At 40.6% G+C, this 16,412-nt stretch overlaps 2 protein-coding genes across 2 annotated transcripts; one reads left to right on the top strand and one right to left on the bottom strand.

The window, feature by feature from the left end:
- Positions 1 to 2,711: 2,711 nt before the first annotated feature.
- Positions 2,712 to 6,173, bottom strand: LOC117332311 (uncharacterized protein K02A2.6-like). Its single transcript, XM_033891196.1, has one exon. It carries the CDS (start codon positions 6,171 to 6,173, stop codon positions 2,712 to 2,714), a length of 3,462 nt encoding a protein of 1,153 aa, XP_033747087.1.
- A 2,297-nt stretch (positions 6,174 to 8,470) lies between these two features.
- LOC117332310 (potassium voltage-gated channel protein Shaw-like) lies at positions 8,471 to 14,288 on the top strand. The gene is made up of 2 exons (XM_033891194.1): positions 8,471 to 9,220; positions 13,212 to 14,288. The coding sequence occupies exons 1-2, from the start codon at positions 8,471 to 8,473 to the stop codon at positions 14,286 to 14,288; spliced, it is 1,827 nt and encodes a 608-aa protein (XP_033747085.1).
- The last annotated feature ends 2,124 nt before the right edge of the window (positions 14,289 to 16,412 follow it).

Genomic DNA, 16,412 nt, shown 5'->3' with positions numbered 1-16,412 from the left:
CCAACAAAATGCCACGTACATCTTTCCTTAAAAGGAATGATCCGTTCAAGGCCCTGTACAAGTGCTGCTGTGATGAGGGTCTGGAACTCATGGATACAGAAAAAGGCGCAGAGAGTACTGGACTTATCGTGAGTTTAACAGGGTTCACTGAGGAGGTTTATAACCATCTCAATGTCCAAGTGATTGAAATAATCATTGATATATCGCCCATTTAATTAGTTACTTACCGCGTGATAAATATGTTCTGTCCATCTATGATACTCGTGTACCATATAACAGATCGTGTGAAAACGTAAATGTATTACCAAATGGAGTAATCGGTGTATACAGTCAAAAGGCACCTAGTTGGTCTTTCGAAATAACGAAGGACTCAACTTAACTAAATAGGCTTTCGTGTGAGTATACTTTTTGTGACCTAACACCAAATCGTCCGTTCCTCCGTCCGTCTCGTTAAGTATTTTGTTAGCGAGTATGGTCAGAATGATTCCGTGTTGTTTGTGTAACCACTGTTACCGGTTTGTGGATTTTCACGTTCTTTGGCCACCATCGGCCATTTCACTTTTTTTATATATGGTGAGGGGTTAAACTTTACAATAGTTTATATAGGAAAACCATTTTTAGCATAATGATTTATAAGTATATGATAGTGGGTTGATGATGTATATATAATGACCCTGGCAGACCCCAAGGGCCTAAGTAGCGGGGCCAAAAGGGTCAAATTGATTGAAATTTCTCAAGACCCATGCAGATATGGTAAAATAAAATACTCTTTATGGATGGAAGGGTCTTAAGGTGTTTTATCAAAATTCCATAGCCTCTAGGTTTCACGTTTCATCCTGTGGAGGGGCTAGCCTTTTACTATTATCTATATAGGAACTGTTCAGAAAAACATCGTAGATTCATATAGTTTGTTACATGTTAAAGACTAGGATGACCGTTAAGGCCCATGGACCTCTTGTTATTTACATCCCCGATGTTTACTTTTGTTGATCGCCACCAGGCTGTGTAATATATGTAAACATATACATCTCTTGTCTCCAGTACAGTGTTACATTACTAACCAGCTTCAGTCAGTCAGCTGTTTTTCCATTATCATATATTTGTACCTAAACCCTTCTGACGAAGGCAGTATGGATCCTAGATTCCCGACAACGTTCACGCGCATTCACCACATTTCCGAGGTGTTTAGGAATGATTGTGTAATACGCTGATCGATCAGATGCTGACGTCACAAAGCTGATAATTGTTGTGTTATCCGACATACTGTTTGTCTACCCCTGGCATCTGAAGCCGAAACGTCAGAAAACGCATCCCTTTGATACACCTACCAAAGGCACGCATTCTTTGTGTTTTATTTATCGTTAATATAAAAACATTGTTAGTTCATTTTAATTTATTTACCTCTGCATGTTAAATCCTAGATACTTTCAGGATAGAGATTTGAGGTTGAGGGCAGTAAATGGCATTCCCTGTGTGTCCGTTTGGACATAATGTAGCCATGAAGGTGGTCATAATTAAACGTCAAAAGTATTTGTTCATTCTAACTCGTTTTAGTTCAAATAAAATAATGATCTGTATAAGACAGCAAAGGGTGTAGGTAATATAGATATTGGACAGTGTCATTATGATATTTATAGTAGTTATCAGTTCCTGAGCTTGGCCTAAAAGCAACACTATTGCGCACTAGCAAATGTTTACATGCATTGATATGACATTTATAGCCAGTATATCTACCATAGCTGACAGCTACATAATTCCAATGATTCTATTTCATCTGAATAAGTTTGCAAACATACATATCGCTTACGTTCAGGAACATCTATACGTTTCACCCCTTTAACCGGTGGGAGAACTGGTTTCAAAATCTTCGAATTGACATGAATATTCACATTTTTATCGACAAATCAAAGCGTTTCTCATCAATGGAGCTCTTCTTCGCATGGAAAATAGAAACCATATACAAAGATGGCTGCAAAACTGAAAAACATGTAAACGACGTTTCTGATTGGTCAGACTCTCCGTCACCATTTTGAGCGGAACCAATCAGATTATTTGATTGATTTAGTTCATGAATAATTCAGAGGAATACGAGTACTTTTTAGTGCAAGTGCCCCCATGCGAGATCGATAGGAGATATGTGAAGGTACGATGAAGAGAAAAATAGAAAGGCCGCGGTGATTTTTATCAAAACTGTAGCGTCGTTCAAGCTTGAATAGACAACCAGATTTGATGCTAATAACTTCAGTCGGCAGGTGCCGGTGTATTCTTCACATTGTAAAACAGGCATGGTCTTCACACAAACTGATGACGTAGTTATCATGTACACAACAAGGGAGCACTCATTATACAGAATGGGGGTGACCATTATTTATGTTAAAGTTTATACGATAACTATCGTCACATCCCCCTCGTTTAGCACTTTAATTTAGTTCAGAGTTTCCCTTACTTACAGTCACTACAAACGCGGTTGTGCCATTTGACCTACACTGTCCTAACCGACTTATTAACACAACAACTAACTATAAACGTTTAACAAACTAACTACTAGGTGATTTGGAAAGTCCTTGGAACAATGTCTGAACAACCTACAATATGACTAGATAAGTGTTCTGTATGATTCAGAGATTCACATAAAGATTACGTAGAGTATCTTTAAATTAACAAACACACTACTGACTAGACATCTAGATAAACACGTGTATTTTGGCACTTCACTGTTGTTTTCGGTCGCGATTCAAGATGCACACGTAGTCATTCAGGTAATTCGGTCTGTTCACTTCACGATTGGACCTCCTGAGCGTGACCTCTGCATGTGGCTCCTCATGGTCAGTAGTGGGAGGTGCCTGGTCCTCGTTGACATTCGGTGTGTCTGGAACATCTCCTTCTGGTGTCGCATTTAACTGACCATCATCCTCTGTGAAAACTTCAGGAGTCTTATGGAGATGACGCCTGTTTCTCCGATAAGTCGAACCCTCTTCAGTTTGAACCTTGTATGATCGAATGTTGACTTTTCCCTTTACACGGGCTTTAGTCCATTCCTTCCCTGGTTCTGTCGGTTTCATTCTGACCGTTTCTCCAGGCATTAGTTCAGCTAACGCCTTAGTGCCGCGATTGTAGTAATGTTGTTCTTTTCCTTTTCTTTGGTTTATGTCTTTCCTTGTCTCCGACGTAGGAATTGTGCTTGGCTCCAATAATGGCGTTGTTAATGGAAGCAAAGTCCTAGTCCTTCTACCGTACAGTCTTTGCACTGGGGATGACTTCACTATCTCTCCTGGCGTGTTCCGCCAATCCAAAATAGCAAGATAAGGGTCCCGTCGATCCTTCCTTGATTTTTCCAGAATTCGCTTTACAGTTCTCACCGCATTTTCCACCTTACCATTGGACTGTGGATATCTTGGTGAACTAGTGATGTGTTGGAATTCATATTCTTTCGAAAAATCTGAGAATTGTTTTCCGTTGAATGGTGGACCATTGTCAGACATTACTATGCATGGTAACCCATACCGCGAGAAATGAGACTTTAACTTTCTGATGACCTCGTTGCCCTTCTTGTCATGGAGGCGGTCAATCTCAACAAAATCAGAATAGTAGTCCACAGTGAGAAGGTAATCTTTTCCAGCTGTATGGAACAAATCCACACCTACTTTCTCCCATGGCCGATTCGGGGTTTCGTGTGGTATCATGGGCTCTCGGCTATTTTCAGCTGAGTAAGTATTGCAAGTCTTGCATGCCTGAATATGTTTTTCAAAATCTGAATACAGGTTTGGCCAATATAACGACTCCTTCGCTCTTCGCAAGCATCCCTGAAGGCCGATATGACTGGAATGCGCCCTTTCTATCATGTTTTGGCGCTCCGAGAATGGAACTATGACACGGTCGTTCTTGAAGACCAACCCGTTCTGGATCGTTAGCTCCTCTCGAAATGGGAAGTATTTTTTTACTTCTAGAGAAAGTTGTTCCATGCTGTCCGGCCAGCCCCTGCGAATGACACACATTAGCTCTGCAAGATTGGTATCAGTTTTGGTGGCTCGTTGTAACCTACACAAAGTCTCGGGTGATACTGCCAGATGCTTTACACCATTTACCTGTTCCACTTCTATGTTGTGACTAATATTTCGCCTTTCTTCATCAGTTGACGGCAAAAATGCCCTGCTCAATGTATCAGCCATGTACATGTGTGTGCCTTTTTTGTAGATAATTGTATAGTCAAACCGCTGTAGATTGAGTAGCATCCGTTGTAATCGCTTTGGAGTGCTGAACAAGTTCTTCTTGTGGATAATCTCCAAAGGTTTGTGATCAGACTCGACAATCACTTTGTTTCCATATGTGTACTGCTCAAACTTTGTCATTCCAAAAACCACAGCTAGCAGCTCCTTCTCGATCTGGGCGTAGTTGCACTCGGTAGCCGTAAGCGCTCTTGACGCATACCCCACTGGGTGTCCTTCTTGGAGGAGGCAGGCTCCTAGCCCGTACTCCGATGCATCACACTGTAATATTGTCTGTTTCTTTGGGTCAAAATACCTCAACACCGGAGTGTCGGATAGTGTTGCCTTTATCTCACTAAATGCTTGGCCATGTACAGCCTCATCCCAAATAAACTCAGAGTCCTTTTTCAAAAGGTCGCGTAAAGGAGAAGTCAGCTCAGACAGCCGTGGTGCGAATTTTTGCACAAAATTGATCATTCCCAGTAGACGTTGTATGCCTGCCTTGTCCTTGGGAGTGGGCATCTCAGTGATGGCCTTGACCTTCGCCGGATCCATTTCTAAACCTCTTTCTGAGATTACGTGGCCCAAGTATGTGACAGAACTTAGACAAAGCTTTAATTTTTCCTTGTTCAGTTTGATATTCTTCTCGCGGCATCTGTCGAACAAAGCATGGAGTTTCCGGTCATGATCTTGCCTTGCCTCTGCGTCAGTGTCACCGCATCCAAACACAACGATGTCATCATGTATTGCCTTGGTTCCCTCTAGACCCTCCAGTGCTTCATCCAGCCTACGTTGAAACTCTTCTGGCGCTGGGGAGATACCAAAAGGCATTCTTATCCACCGATAACGGCCCCATGGCGTGCCAAATGTCGTCAAATAACTGCTTTCCTCATCCAACTCAATATGCCAGAACCCGTCCTTGGCATCCACTACTGAGAACAGTCGTGCTTTGTTTAGCTCTGGAAGAATGTCCTCAATTGTCGGCATCGCATAATTATTCCTCTTGAGTGCTTTGTTTAACGGTTTGGGATCAATACAGAGTCTCAAGTTCCCATTGTGCTTCTTAACCACCACAATCGATGAAATCCAGTCTGTTGGGGTGGTAACTGGTGTTATCACACCAAGGTTTGTTAGTCGCATCAGTTCGTCCTGGACCCTATCTTTCAATGACACTGGTATTCGTCTCACTGGTATTTTGGTAGGTGGCACAGTGGGGTCTACCTCGAGGTGGAGTTTGCCTGCTAACTTCCCAAGTCCTTCAAACATGGTGTTGTCGGTTGTTGATGCCTGTAGGACTTCCTCCTTCGGAGCCTCAGCTTTCGGATATAAGTTATGTTTATTCACAGTAATCAGATTCATGGCCTGTATCACACGTGCTCCTAGGATAGGCTTTACTGTTTGGTCGACAACTACAAATTCCACTGAATATTTTTTCCGGTTTTTCGGGTTACGGACCTGCACTCGTCTGACTCCAACTGGTGTCATCTCTGATTGATTGAACATCACTAGGGTCATGTCCGTCTCTGACAACTTTTCCAATTGAGGGTCATCAAACACTTGTAAATACTTTGATTTAGGCAACACATTGACGGTTGATCCACTGTCCAGCTGGCATTCTACCAACACCCCATTTATGTCAATGATAGTGTGAATCTTATTAGGCTGACCAACGTGTTTTATTGAGTTTACATCCTTCTTATGCACCGTAAATATAAACTCTTCATCTGAGCTTTCATTCACTTCCTCCAGCTGATATACCTTTGGTCTGTTCCTCCTATTCTGATTCCCATACCCTTGGCGAGGTTTTGACCTACATTTTTTTGCGAAGTGATTCAATTTCCCGCAAGCTGCACATACTTTTCCCCATGCTGGACATCGCTCCTCATCATGACGGAAACCACATGCATCACAGCTTATCATGGATTTCTGGGACTGTCTCTTGTGCCCAAACTCCTGGTTTGCTGCCATCTTACAAGCAGAACCTGCCGTTTATTGAAGGCATCAACAATAAAACACCGTTTATTGTTTTCTTTTTTAGTCTCTTGAATGTACTTCCTTGTTCTCTGCTACGGACGTATGACACCTTAGGTATATAGAAGTCCGTCACGTGACATGTGTGTGTTCTACGTCACACTTGACACGGTATGAATGGGTACTACATGTATATGGTTCATATTATCTACGTCACATATAATATAAGCGGTATGTACATACAAATGTACGTCATACTTAATACATGTGCCCCTGTGCTAAACATACACTACAAATAAAATCATTACAAATGTTCATCGTCTCCACAGACACTACAAATAATATCATTACAAATGTTCATCGTCTCAAGACACTACAAATAAAATCATTACAAATGTTCATCGTGCACAATCATGATAAACAGGACAGTACAAGCGATACAAATACGCTCGCTTGCTAAGTACACCCGTCGAAATATCTCGCTATAAGCCTTTGGCCAACTCACCTAATGTCATTTTCACACTGGGATGACTTTTTTTTTTAAATAGTAACAGTGACCTTGTCCTTGACCTTGGCACCCTGAAACACGGATACGTGTACCATGTAGCTCTCATACTTGACAATTAGATGAAGGTGATAAGCTTAGATATGAAATCACTGGATCTTTGGAGATTTTCTATAAATATTGAAAATGACCTCGTTCTCGAACTTGATACCCTTAAACACAATATGTGAACCATTCTTTTTATGTGTACTTTGGTATCGTTTGGTATTTACTAGTACATACTTCGAAGGTTTGCTGTCATATATTGACGCGAGGGCGAGGGAAAACTTTACAATTTTCCTCTCGATTGCTAGGATACGTCAGGATAACAGTGATCACTTCCGTTTGATGCACGTTATCAATAAATATTTACATTTACACTGCAGCCCCACTATATAACTTTACCAAGCTCACTTGGAAGTTATGAGTCCATAACTTCCAAATCTTTATTATGACGTCATTAATATAGTGACGTCATAATTGTCACGTCGGCGATAACGAAAGATGGCTGTTGAAAAGGCTGTTCCGTCTTTGACGATAATACTTTTTTCAATTATCGTCGGAGCAAAATTCCTGGATATAGTCTTTAAAAATTGTTGTAAAATGTAAATATAAGCATTGAACTGCTTTCAGTTGGAAGTTATGGGCTGATGAATGCCAACTGGACAAAGGCAAATTCAACATGAAGCGCTAGCGCGCTTCATTAAATTTGCCTTTGTCCAGTTGGCATTCATCAGACCATAACTTCCAACTGAAAGCAGTTCAATGCTTAATTGTGTCATGCTTGGCCTGATTAATGCGTTTATAACGTCGATAAAAGGGTGGTATTGCTTAATATCAAACTTTAGACATTTTTTAAGCATTGCTTCGCCTTGGTTTAAACAATAGATCCCGTGTAGAGGTATCAGAAGCATTGTTGTTGTCGTTACATAACGACTCATTAGCGAACCGCCAGTCGACAAAAACCTGGCGTGTCAACCATCTCCCTCAAACGTGCACAAACATTAGCATGAGAGCATTGTACTTATAAATCAAGTAGTACGCGAAGGTGTGCCAAACCCTTTTACCCAAGGCCAAGCATTATAGGTACCAAGGGCCTATCTAAGGAGTTCGTTGTGAGCTTTTTCACTTTCTATCGACGACAAAAAATTTTCCCCTTTTTGCCACATTTTGATGCAATCTCTGAGTTCTATAAGTGTTCATAAAGGTGTTAGTGTTAAAGGTGAAACAGCATTCTTATATCTAAGAAAATGTCTCTGAAATTGTCAGGAGGTTAACAGAAATATATGTGTATGACGATAAGGTGTTGGCTGATGAGGCTGTTTATTCTACTGCATGCTGTATGATTGTGTATGACGTTTATTATTGTTCTATAGCACAAGTATGTCGAGGTCATAATATGTACCAGATCCACCGGTATGCACCCTACAAACCCTGGCCAAAACAAGTGTATCATAGGTCTAGAACTGTCCAGATCTCTTCTGTACATCACGGCAGCCAGTCGTCTCATGGCTGCTGTCTCTTACCGGGAGTAAAATCTGGTGTTACATATATCTGGATTTAACCCCACCCATTCATAACACATCCCCTACATACAGGTGAACCTGTGTAACTGTTTATATATAGTATGGCTTATGTTTCCACTGTATCTTCCTACCAGGCAAGACGAACCTCGCTACCCCAGCTGCCACGTGATCCGGACAAAGGCCGGAAGTCTTCGTCAATTGGTCAGTTGAGATCGTTAGCAACAATGACGGACTCTGACGAGGACGATTCCAATAGTAATGACGTGTGTGTGAAATGTAACCGACGGAAGGTAGCAATTAGCGACAGCGAGGAGCGTGTCAATGGGAACTGCGTGCCATTGGAGAGTAGGCCAGATGACAAAATGGCGTTCAGTGCTGCGATAGTAGTCGGTGGAGGTGGTGGTGGTGGTGGAATTCTGAAAAACCGAAGTCGAGTTAATCTAGACAATGTAGAATTACAGGAAGTATGTAGATGTCCTAGTATTGGAAGTCGTAAATACAAAAACCGCGAAACTGTGATATTAAATGTCGGGGGTCAAGTGTTCGAGACGCATAAAACCACCCTGAAAAGGTTGAAAACATGCAAGTTAGCTCGAGATAGTGAAATGATGAAGCATTACAGGGAAAATAAAGGGGACTTCTTCTTCGATAGAGATCCTCAGGCTTTTAGTGTAATACTTAATTACCTCCGGACAGGAGAGCTCCACTTACCGACGTATTTGTGTGGTCCCGCTCTCCAACGAGAGTTTGAGTATTGGGGTGTACAGGAAATGGACATTGAACGCTGTTGTTGGCAACCGTACAACACATGGAAAACGCAAAATCAGTCATTAGAAAAGTTAGAATATGACAGAAAGCGATCAACGACACTGAAGGAACTCGAGGAAGATCGGAAGAGCTCCAGCTGCTGGAAGAGAAGCCGTGCAAAAGTTTGGAACTTCCTGCAGGACCCTAACTCCTCCTGCTGCGCAAAGGTGGGTAATGATTCCGCATGGACTCGCAATAGTGTGAGATAGTCTAGTAATTCCGTAAAGACTCCAAATAGTGTGAGATAGATAGTGTAATAATTCCGTGTTGAGTCACAATAGTGTTAGATTGAAATGAATCAGTCATGTCTAATTGTTTATTGACGCGGTTTACTTAAGTTAAGTCAATGACGCGGTTCAATCGAGTTGATTCAGGGACAGAGTTTAGTTGAGTTAATTCAATGATGCGGTTTAGTTGAGTTAATTCAATGACACGGTTTATTTGAGTTAATTCAGTGACACGGTTTAGTCGAGTTAATTCAGTGATGCGGTTTAGTTAAGTTAATTCAGTGACACGGTTTAGTTCAGTTAATTCAATGACACGATTTAGTTGAGTTAATTCAATGATGCGGTTTAGTTAAGTTAATTCAGTGACACGGTTTAGTTGAGTTAATTCAATGATGCGGTTTAGTTGAGTTAATTCAGTGACACGATTTAGTTGATTTAATTCAATGACGCGGGTTAGTTGTTAATTTAGTGACACGGTTTAGTCGAGTTAATTCAATGACGCGGGTTAGTTTAGTTGTTTCAATGATGCGGTATAGTGGAGTTAAGTCAAAGGCACGGATCATTTCATGGTTTAGGCTATATTAAATTAAGTCTAGTAATATGGTAGAGCAGAATTCAGCTTTTTGTAGCGAAATACACTATAAAAACCCGATAAGTACTGTGTATCGTCTGGTAAAGCTGTTTGCATGGTAACGGGCTATACAGAATGTTTACGACAACAAAAGAGGTGCGTTCTGTGTTTTATGATGTGTACAGAGTGATGCGGGGTTTACATATACATCGACGGATTGATTACCCCAACATCTGCTTAAAACGTAACGCTAGTGAGCTGTCCTATTTATTATTAAATGTTAGTTATGAAGTGGCAATCATGTTAACACTATAGGTACTGTTATATGACGGTGGGATACGACAGGATTATGGATCAGAGCCGTGTTCTACACAGACATGGCAACTACAGTACATTTATATTGATAACCTGTTTGGTTATTAAAATGTTTCCAAACACTTAGATTATAGCTAAGAATTGTCCATTACCACCCACTGAAACTTTGGCACAAAACTTAATACAAGGAACATCTGTGTATCATTTCCTCAGGCGAAATTCTGCAACATCGCCTGTCATCCGGGTTTACCGACTGCCAAACAAAACACCATGACACAATATCATATGTACGGAATCGGGAACAGTCATGATGTTGACTCAAACCATAGAGTAAATTGACTCAAGACCCAGACATGATCTCCTAGTGCAACTTGGATTTAGGAATAATCATGTTGAATAAAAAATAGCGTAAATCTGCTCAAGATCCAGACATGATATATTGCAACATGGAATTATGTAGAATTATGTTGACTCAAAACACTTAGTACATCAACTCAATACTCAGACGTGATATCCTAGTGCAACATAGAGTTAGAACAGCCAAGTCTCGGTATTCGGCGTACAGGTATCCGGCGTACAGACACAATGTCGTCCTTGTAAACATAAACTCGGTCTCGGTATTCGGCGTACAGACACAATGTCGTCCTTGTAAACATATACTCGGTCTCGGTATTCGGCGTACAGACACAATGTTGTCCTTGTAAACATATACTCGGTCTCGGTATTCGGCGTACAGACACAATGTTGTCCTTGTAAACATATACTAGGTCTCGGTATTCGGCGTACAGACACAATGTTGTCCTTGTAAACATATACTAGGTCTCGGTATTCGGCGTACAGACACAATGTTGTCCTTGTAAACATATACTAGGTCTCGGTATTCGGCGTACAGACACAATGTCGTCCTTGTAAACATATACTCGGTCTCGGTATTCGGCGTACAAACACAATGTTGTCCTTGTAAACATATATTAAGTCTCGGTATTCGGCGTACAGACACAATGTCGTCTTTGTAAACATATACTCGGTCTCGGTATTGGCGTACAAACATAATGTTATCCTTGTAAACATATACTAGGTCTCGGTATCCGGCGTACAGTCACAATGTTGTCCTTGTAAACATATACTAGGTCTCGGTATTCGGCGTACAGACACAATGTCGTCCTTGTAAACATATACTAGGTCTCGGTGTATTCGGCGTACAGACACAATGTTGTCCTTGTAAAACTATACTAGGTCTCGGTATTGGCGTACAAACACAATGTTGTCCTTGTAAACATATACTAGGTCTCGGTATTCGGCGTACAGACACAACGTTGTCCCTGTAAACATATACTCGGTCTCGGTATTCGGCGTACAGACACAACGTTGTCCTTGTAAACATATACTAGGTCTCGGTATTCGGCGTACGGACACAATGTTGTCCTTGTAAACATATACTAGGTCTCGGTATTCGGCGTACAGACACAATGTTGTCCTTGTAAGCATATACTAGGTCTCGGTATTCGGCGTACAGTCACAATGTTGTCCTTGTAAACATATACTAGGTCTCGGTATTCGGCGTACAGACACAATGTCGTCCTTGTAAACATATACTAGGTCTCGGTGTATTCGGCGTACAGACACAATGTCGTCCTTGTAAACATATACTAGGTCTCGGTATTCGGCGTACAAACACAATGTCGTCCTTGTAAACATATATTAGGTCTCGGTATTCGGCGTACAGACACAATGTTGTCCTTATTAACATATACTCGGTCTCGGTATTCGGCGTACAGACACAATGTCGTCCTTGTAAACATATACTAGGTCTCGGTATTGGCGTACATACTCGGTCTCGGTATTCGGCGTACAAACACAATGTTGTCCTTGTAAACATATATTAGGTCTCGGTGTATTCGGCGTACAGACACAATGTCGTCCTTGTAAACATATACTCGGCCCAGTATTCGGCGTACTGACACAATGTTGTCCTTGTAAACATATACTCGGTCTCGGTATTCGGCGTACAGACACAATGTTGTCCTTGTAAACATATATAAGGTCTCGGTGTATTCGGCGTACAGACACAATGTTGTCCTTGTAAACATATATTAGGTCTCGGTGTATTCGGCGTACATACTAGGTCTCGGTATTCGGCGTACAGACACAATGTTGTCCTTGTAAACATATACTCGGTCTCGGTATTCTGCGTACAAACACAATGTTGTCCTTGTAAACATATATTAGGTCTCGGTGTATTCGGCGTACAGACACAATGTTGTCCTTGTAAACATATACATATACTAGGTCTCGGTATTCGGCGTACAGACACAATGTTGTCCTTGTAAACATATATTAGGTCTCGGTGTATTCGGCGTACAGACACAATGTCGTCCTTGCAAACATATACATATACTAGGTCTCGGTATTCTGCGTACCTTGTAAACATAGTTGTCATATCTTGGTTGAATATGTCTGTCCGTCATACGTTTGTTTTATAATATTAGTGTTAAAAATCACCCAAAACTACTTTTAGTATCATATCCTGTACCTTCAAAGAAGGATGGTATTTAGAGAATGTGTTTTACATATAGAATGTAAAGCAATTACACGTACTACTTAGATATCGACTAAGTCATAGCGTGTTGTGACGTCGGCCCATATCGGTCTAGCTTTTCAAGATACGGAACGAGCGCACGTGCGGATGAATATGAGTGTTAATGTCCAGAGCACATGCTTGTCTTCATTACTGACCATCGAACATGTCTCCGGGAGCAGACGGGTTAATATGACGTGATCCTTTGGATGTAAACGCGTCACCCCAACAAAATAGGCTTGTTGTTATCCTAGGTTTATTGATGCTATGATTGTTACATTTTCTTATTTTGTTGATTTTATAAACAATAGTAAAACAATGGGTATCGAAATGAAGTATTGGATTCTTGATGAGATCAGTCTTGCATCAAATCATTAACTATTTCTACAAATATACACGTATCAGTTTGATTGCGTATTGTTCTAATGTTTTCACGAGTATGATAGTATGTTCCTCTTGTGTTTCAGATATACGCCTGGATCTCTATTGTGTTTGTGTTCATGTCAATATTTTCGTTCTGTGCGGAGACCCATCCCGACTTCCAGGTCCATCCATCTACTACCCAGGGCTACGAGGATCTGTACAATCTCTTCGCTCTCAAGGACAAGCTTATGATTGACGTGACGGAATCGTCCGGAGGCGGGGACATTTCAAATGCCACTCTGAGCGTAGAAAACAACACACTGCTAGGGGAGGAGGAGGAGGAGGGCCTCAACACCGTTCCACACCCGGCCCTCCTCATTATCGACCTTATCTGCGTCACGTTCTTTACGCTCGAGTTCGTCACGAGATTTGTGTTCTGTCCAAGGAAGGTCCAGTTTATCACGGCCTTACAAAACATTATAGACTTCGTAGCAATTGTCCCGGATTATATCGAGTTTATCATCCACGCATTCCATCCTTCAGGATCTGAATTGCCTTTTATGGATTTTATTGTCATTTTGCGCATGCTCAGGTTATGCCGGATCTTCAGATTGATTCGCCATGTCCCTGGATTGTGGATTCTATTGTACACTCTTAAAGCCAGCTTCAACGAATTATTGCTCATGTTTGTGTTTCTGTTAATAGGGATGGTTGTGTTTGCCTCGTTGATTCATTTTGCAGAAGGTAAAAAGGGATTCGATAACATTCCTATAGGATTTTGGTGGAGTGTTGTTACCATGACAACAGTGGGATATGGAGATATGCACCCTACCACGGCGTTTGGCTATATAATAGGGTCCCTGTGTGCCATTTCCGGTTTGCTCATGATCGCATTCACCGTCCCTATCATCGTCAGTAACTTCGTATTGTACTATACGCATGTGCAATATGGGATTGTACGACATGAACGTGAGAAATCGAAACTCCTGGATTTTAACTCCGACGACGAGGAGTGTAGTGTAGAATACTCAGAAAACACAGAGAATCCCAAAACAGACCAACGACAGTTTCGTAAAAGCAAACGAGACCGAAGTACGACTGAAAAAACTCCGCCATTGGAAAGAGGAGTGTCTGAACTAGCGAGTTCAAAGTCCACGGACGGTAACTTTAACAAACTATGACAAGGACAACGGGAACTAATCTCGACCCAGAGTTGTCGTTCCTTACGCACATTAAGAACGACAACTCTGGGTAGAGGTTGATAGCGAATATTAAGTTTTACAGTCTATTATGTTGAATGTGGGTTATTTGCCTTTTGTTAAAATGTCACAATAACATTTTTAATTATAATGACTTTGGGTAAGACCTTTTTCCCTATGTTACCTAGTATCTTCGTTAAGCCATTCCATGTAAGTTCCTCGTTGCCTATCTACGACACTACGCCTATATGCAAAGAGAGAGAATTCGCCAGGAGTTATCTCCGCACGCCTATGGAAGTAACTCAGACAAAATAAGGAGGTATACAATTATCTGATTTATTTATCGTCATAAGAAACTTTTAGAACTTGTAACATGTAAAGACCATTTAAAAAAAACGACTGATTATTTCAGTGTACGGTTCCTCTCTCTGGCGTCGTCCATGGTGATAGTGTGTCATGTGATTATTAATTTCAAACTTTGTACTAAAACTGTGATTATTGTTTTTATGTAGATTATGCGACACACCTTGTTATTAATAACTAATAAGTCTCTGTTTTTTATCCATCACTAACAGTTTGTTCAAGGATTTCTTTATTTTTTCTGCGAAGAAAAAAAGATATATTTAAAAAAAAATGAATAGTGACAAACATATTCAAGTAACGAAAAAAGACAATCGTATTTGCGATTTGTGGGTGAATCCTCACCGTTGTACCGAATGGCATTCATTTTATAGTTATTCTATAGTCATTCACATGTATACAACCTCATCAATATTGCTTTAATCTCACATGGAACGTACAAGTAAAATCAAAAGTATTAAACTAATACGATAATTACTCGTGGGGAATTATAATTTGGAGTGATACTAGCTGTACTGTGTGCGATTATTGTTGGTGTCTAGTTTTATAGGCATCTCTATGTTTATATATAGATCAGTTTATTCCTATTTAACATGTACAAGTACAGCTGTACCAACCCAGAGCAGATTCCAGTGAGCGTCTACCGTAAGTTATGTTGTAGTGTGTGCAGGTGCACAGGGCCCTGATAATCGGCTATAATATGTGTTTACAAATATTTAGTCGTAGATTCATTAAAATGTCATTGGAATGATTTCATTATTTGGTAACCTTATCTAACACCCAAAAGCTTGTTATTCTTGCTTATCAGAATGGGTCTTTCTTAGTATATAGTAATTGGTTGTCACGTCCCTGTGTATAGTATAATGGCATAGGGACTTGCCCTTTTCATGCACATGCATATAGAGAATGGTGACACAGGGGCCAGTATCGTTTATAACGTGAAGGATTAATTTCTGTCTATCGCTCCTGTATAATACGTACACTGAAAATAACAACATCCATGAGGAAAAATTGAGCGTCCCGAATTTGTCCTCGCCAAAACGTCTAAGTACTAGCCATGGACGGAAGGATATCGCATTTTGCGTGCCTTCACGTGTAAAACGATACATGACCCCGTTAGTTGCACAGCTGAGGATAGCAAACAAGAGAAACATAGTTTGGAATATCATTTAAAAGCCTGAACAGTATGGCTGACTAGAAGGATATCTCCACATTATCATTACACATACAAGGTAATTAGTAAAATTAATAACTAAATATCTTCAAAGACAATCTGATATTTGGTAATTGAGGATACTAGATTTTATTAGATCTGTATGTTGTTTGTGTACACATAGCACATGAGAATGGGTTTGTACAGATGTTTTTTTCTCGTAGATCTATTAGGAGTTCATAATGATATGTTTCTGGCTGTGCTAACGTCACCTTAACGGAGGAAAATATCACTAAAGGGAGTTAACTCCGGCAACATTTTTTGAACCATTTTCAAGGAAATCACCCCGGGGTTTTTCTGCCAGGTGAATACCCGAGGTGTCCCGACTGTGCAATTGTGAGGATGTTAACTTTCGTACAATTAAAGAACAATATCATGTGTCGAGAATCAAAATCAGCCAGACGTTTGATTCGGTATTACGGTGCCTTTTGATTTTATCACACGAAAGCCAACGGGCAAATGTTCATTTTTTTTATAACTGAAGATGAATTTTATTATACTAGAAACTGTTTTAGAACATTTTTAAATGTTTT

The sequence above is a fragment of the Pecten maximus genome, chromosome 8 (genome assembly GCF_902652985.1).
Source record: "Pecten maximus chromosome 8, xPecMax1.1, whole genome shotgun sequence".
In the NCBI taxonomy this organism is placed as follows: Eukaryota; Metazoa; Mollusca; class Bivalvia; order Pectinida; family Pectinidae; genus Pecten; species Pecten maximus.
The sequence above is the reverse complement of the archived record's forward strand: the minus strand, read 5'-3'. Positions and strand labels throughout refer to the sequence as shown.

Coding starts and splice junctions, on each gene's coding strand:
- LOC117332310 (XM_033891194.1), top strand. CDS start 8,471: ATGACGGACTCTGACGAGGACGATTCCAATAGTAATGACGTGTGTGTG. Junction 9,221..13,211: donor ACTCCTCCTGCTGCGCAAAG/GTGGGTAATGAT, acceptor CTTGTGTTTCAG/ATATACGCCTGGATCTCTAT.
- LOC117332311 (XM_033891196.1), bottom strand. CDS start 6,173: ATGGCAGCAAACCAGGAGTTTGGGCACAAGAGACAGTCCCAGAAATCC.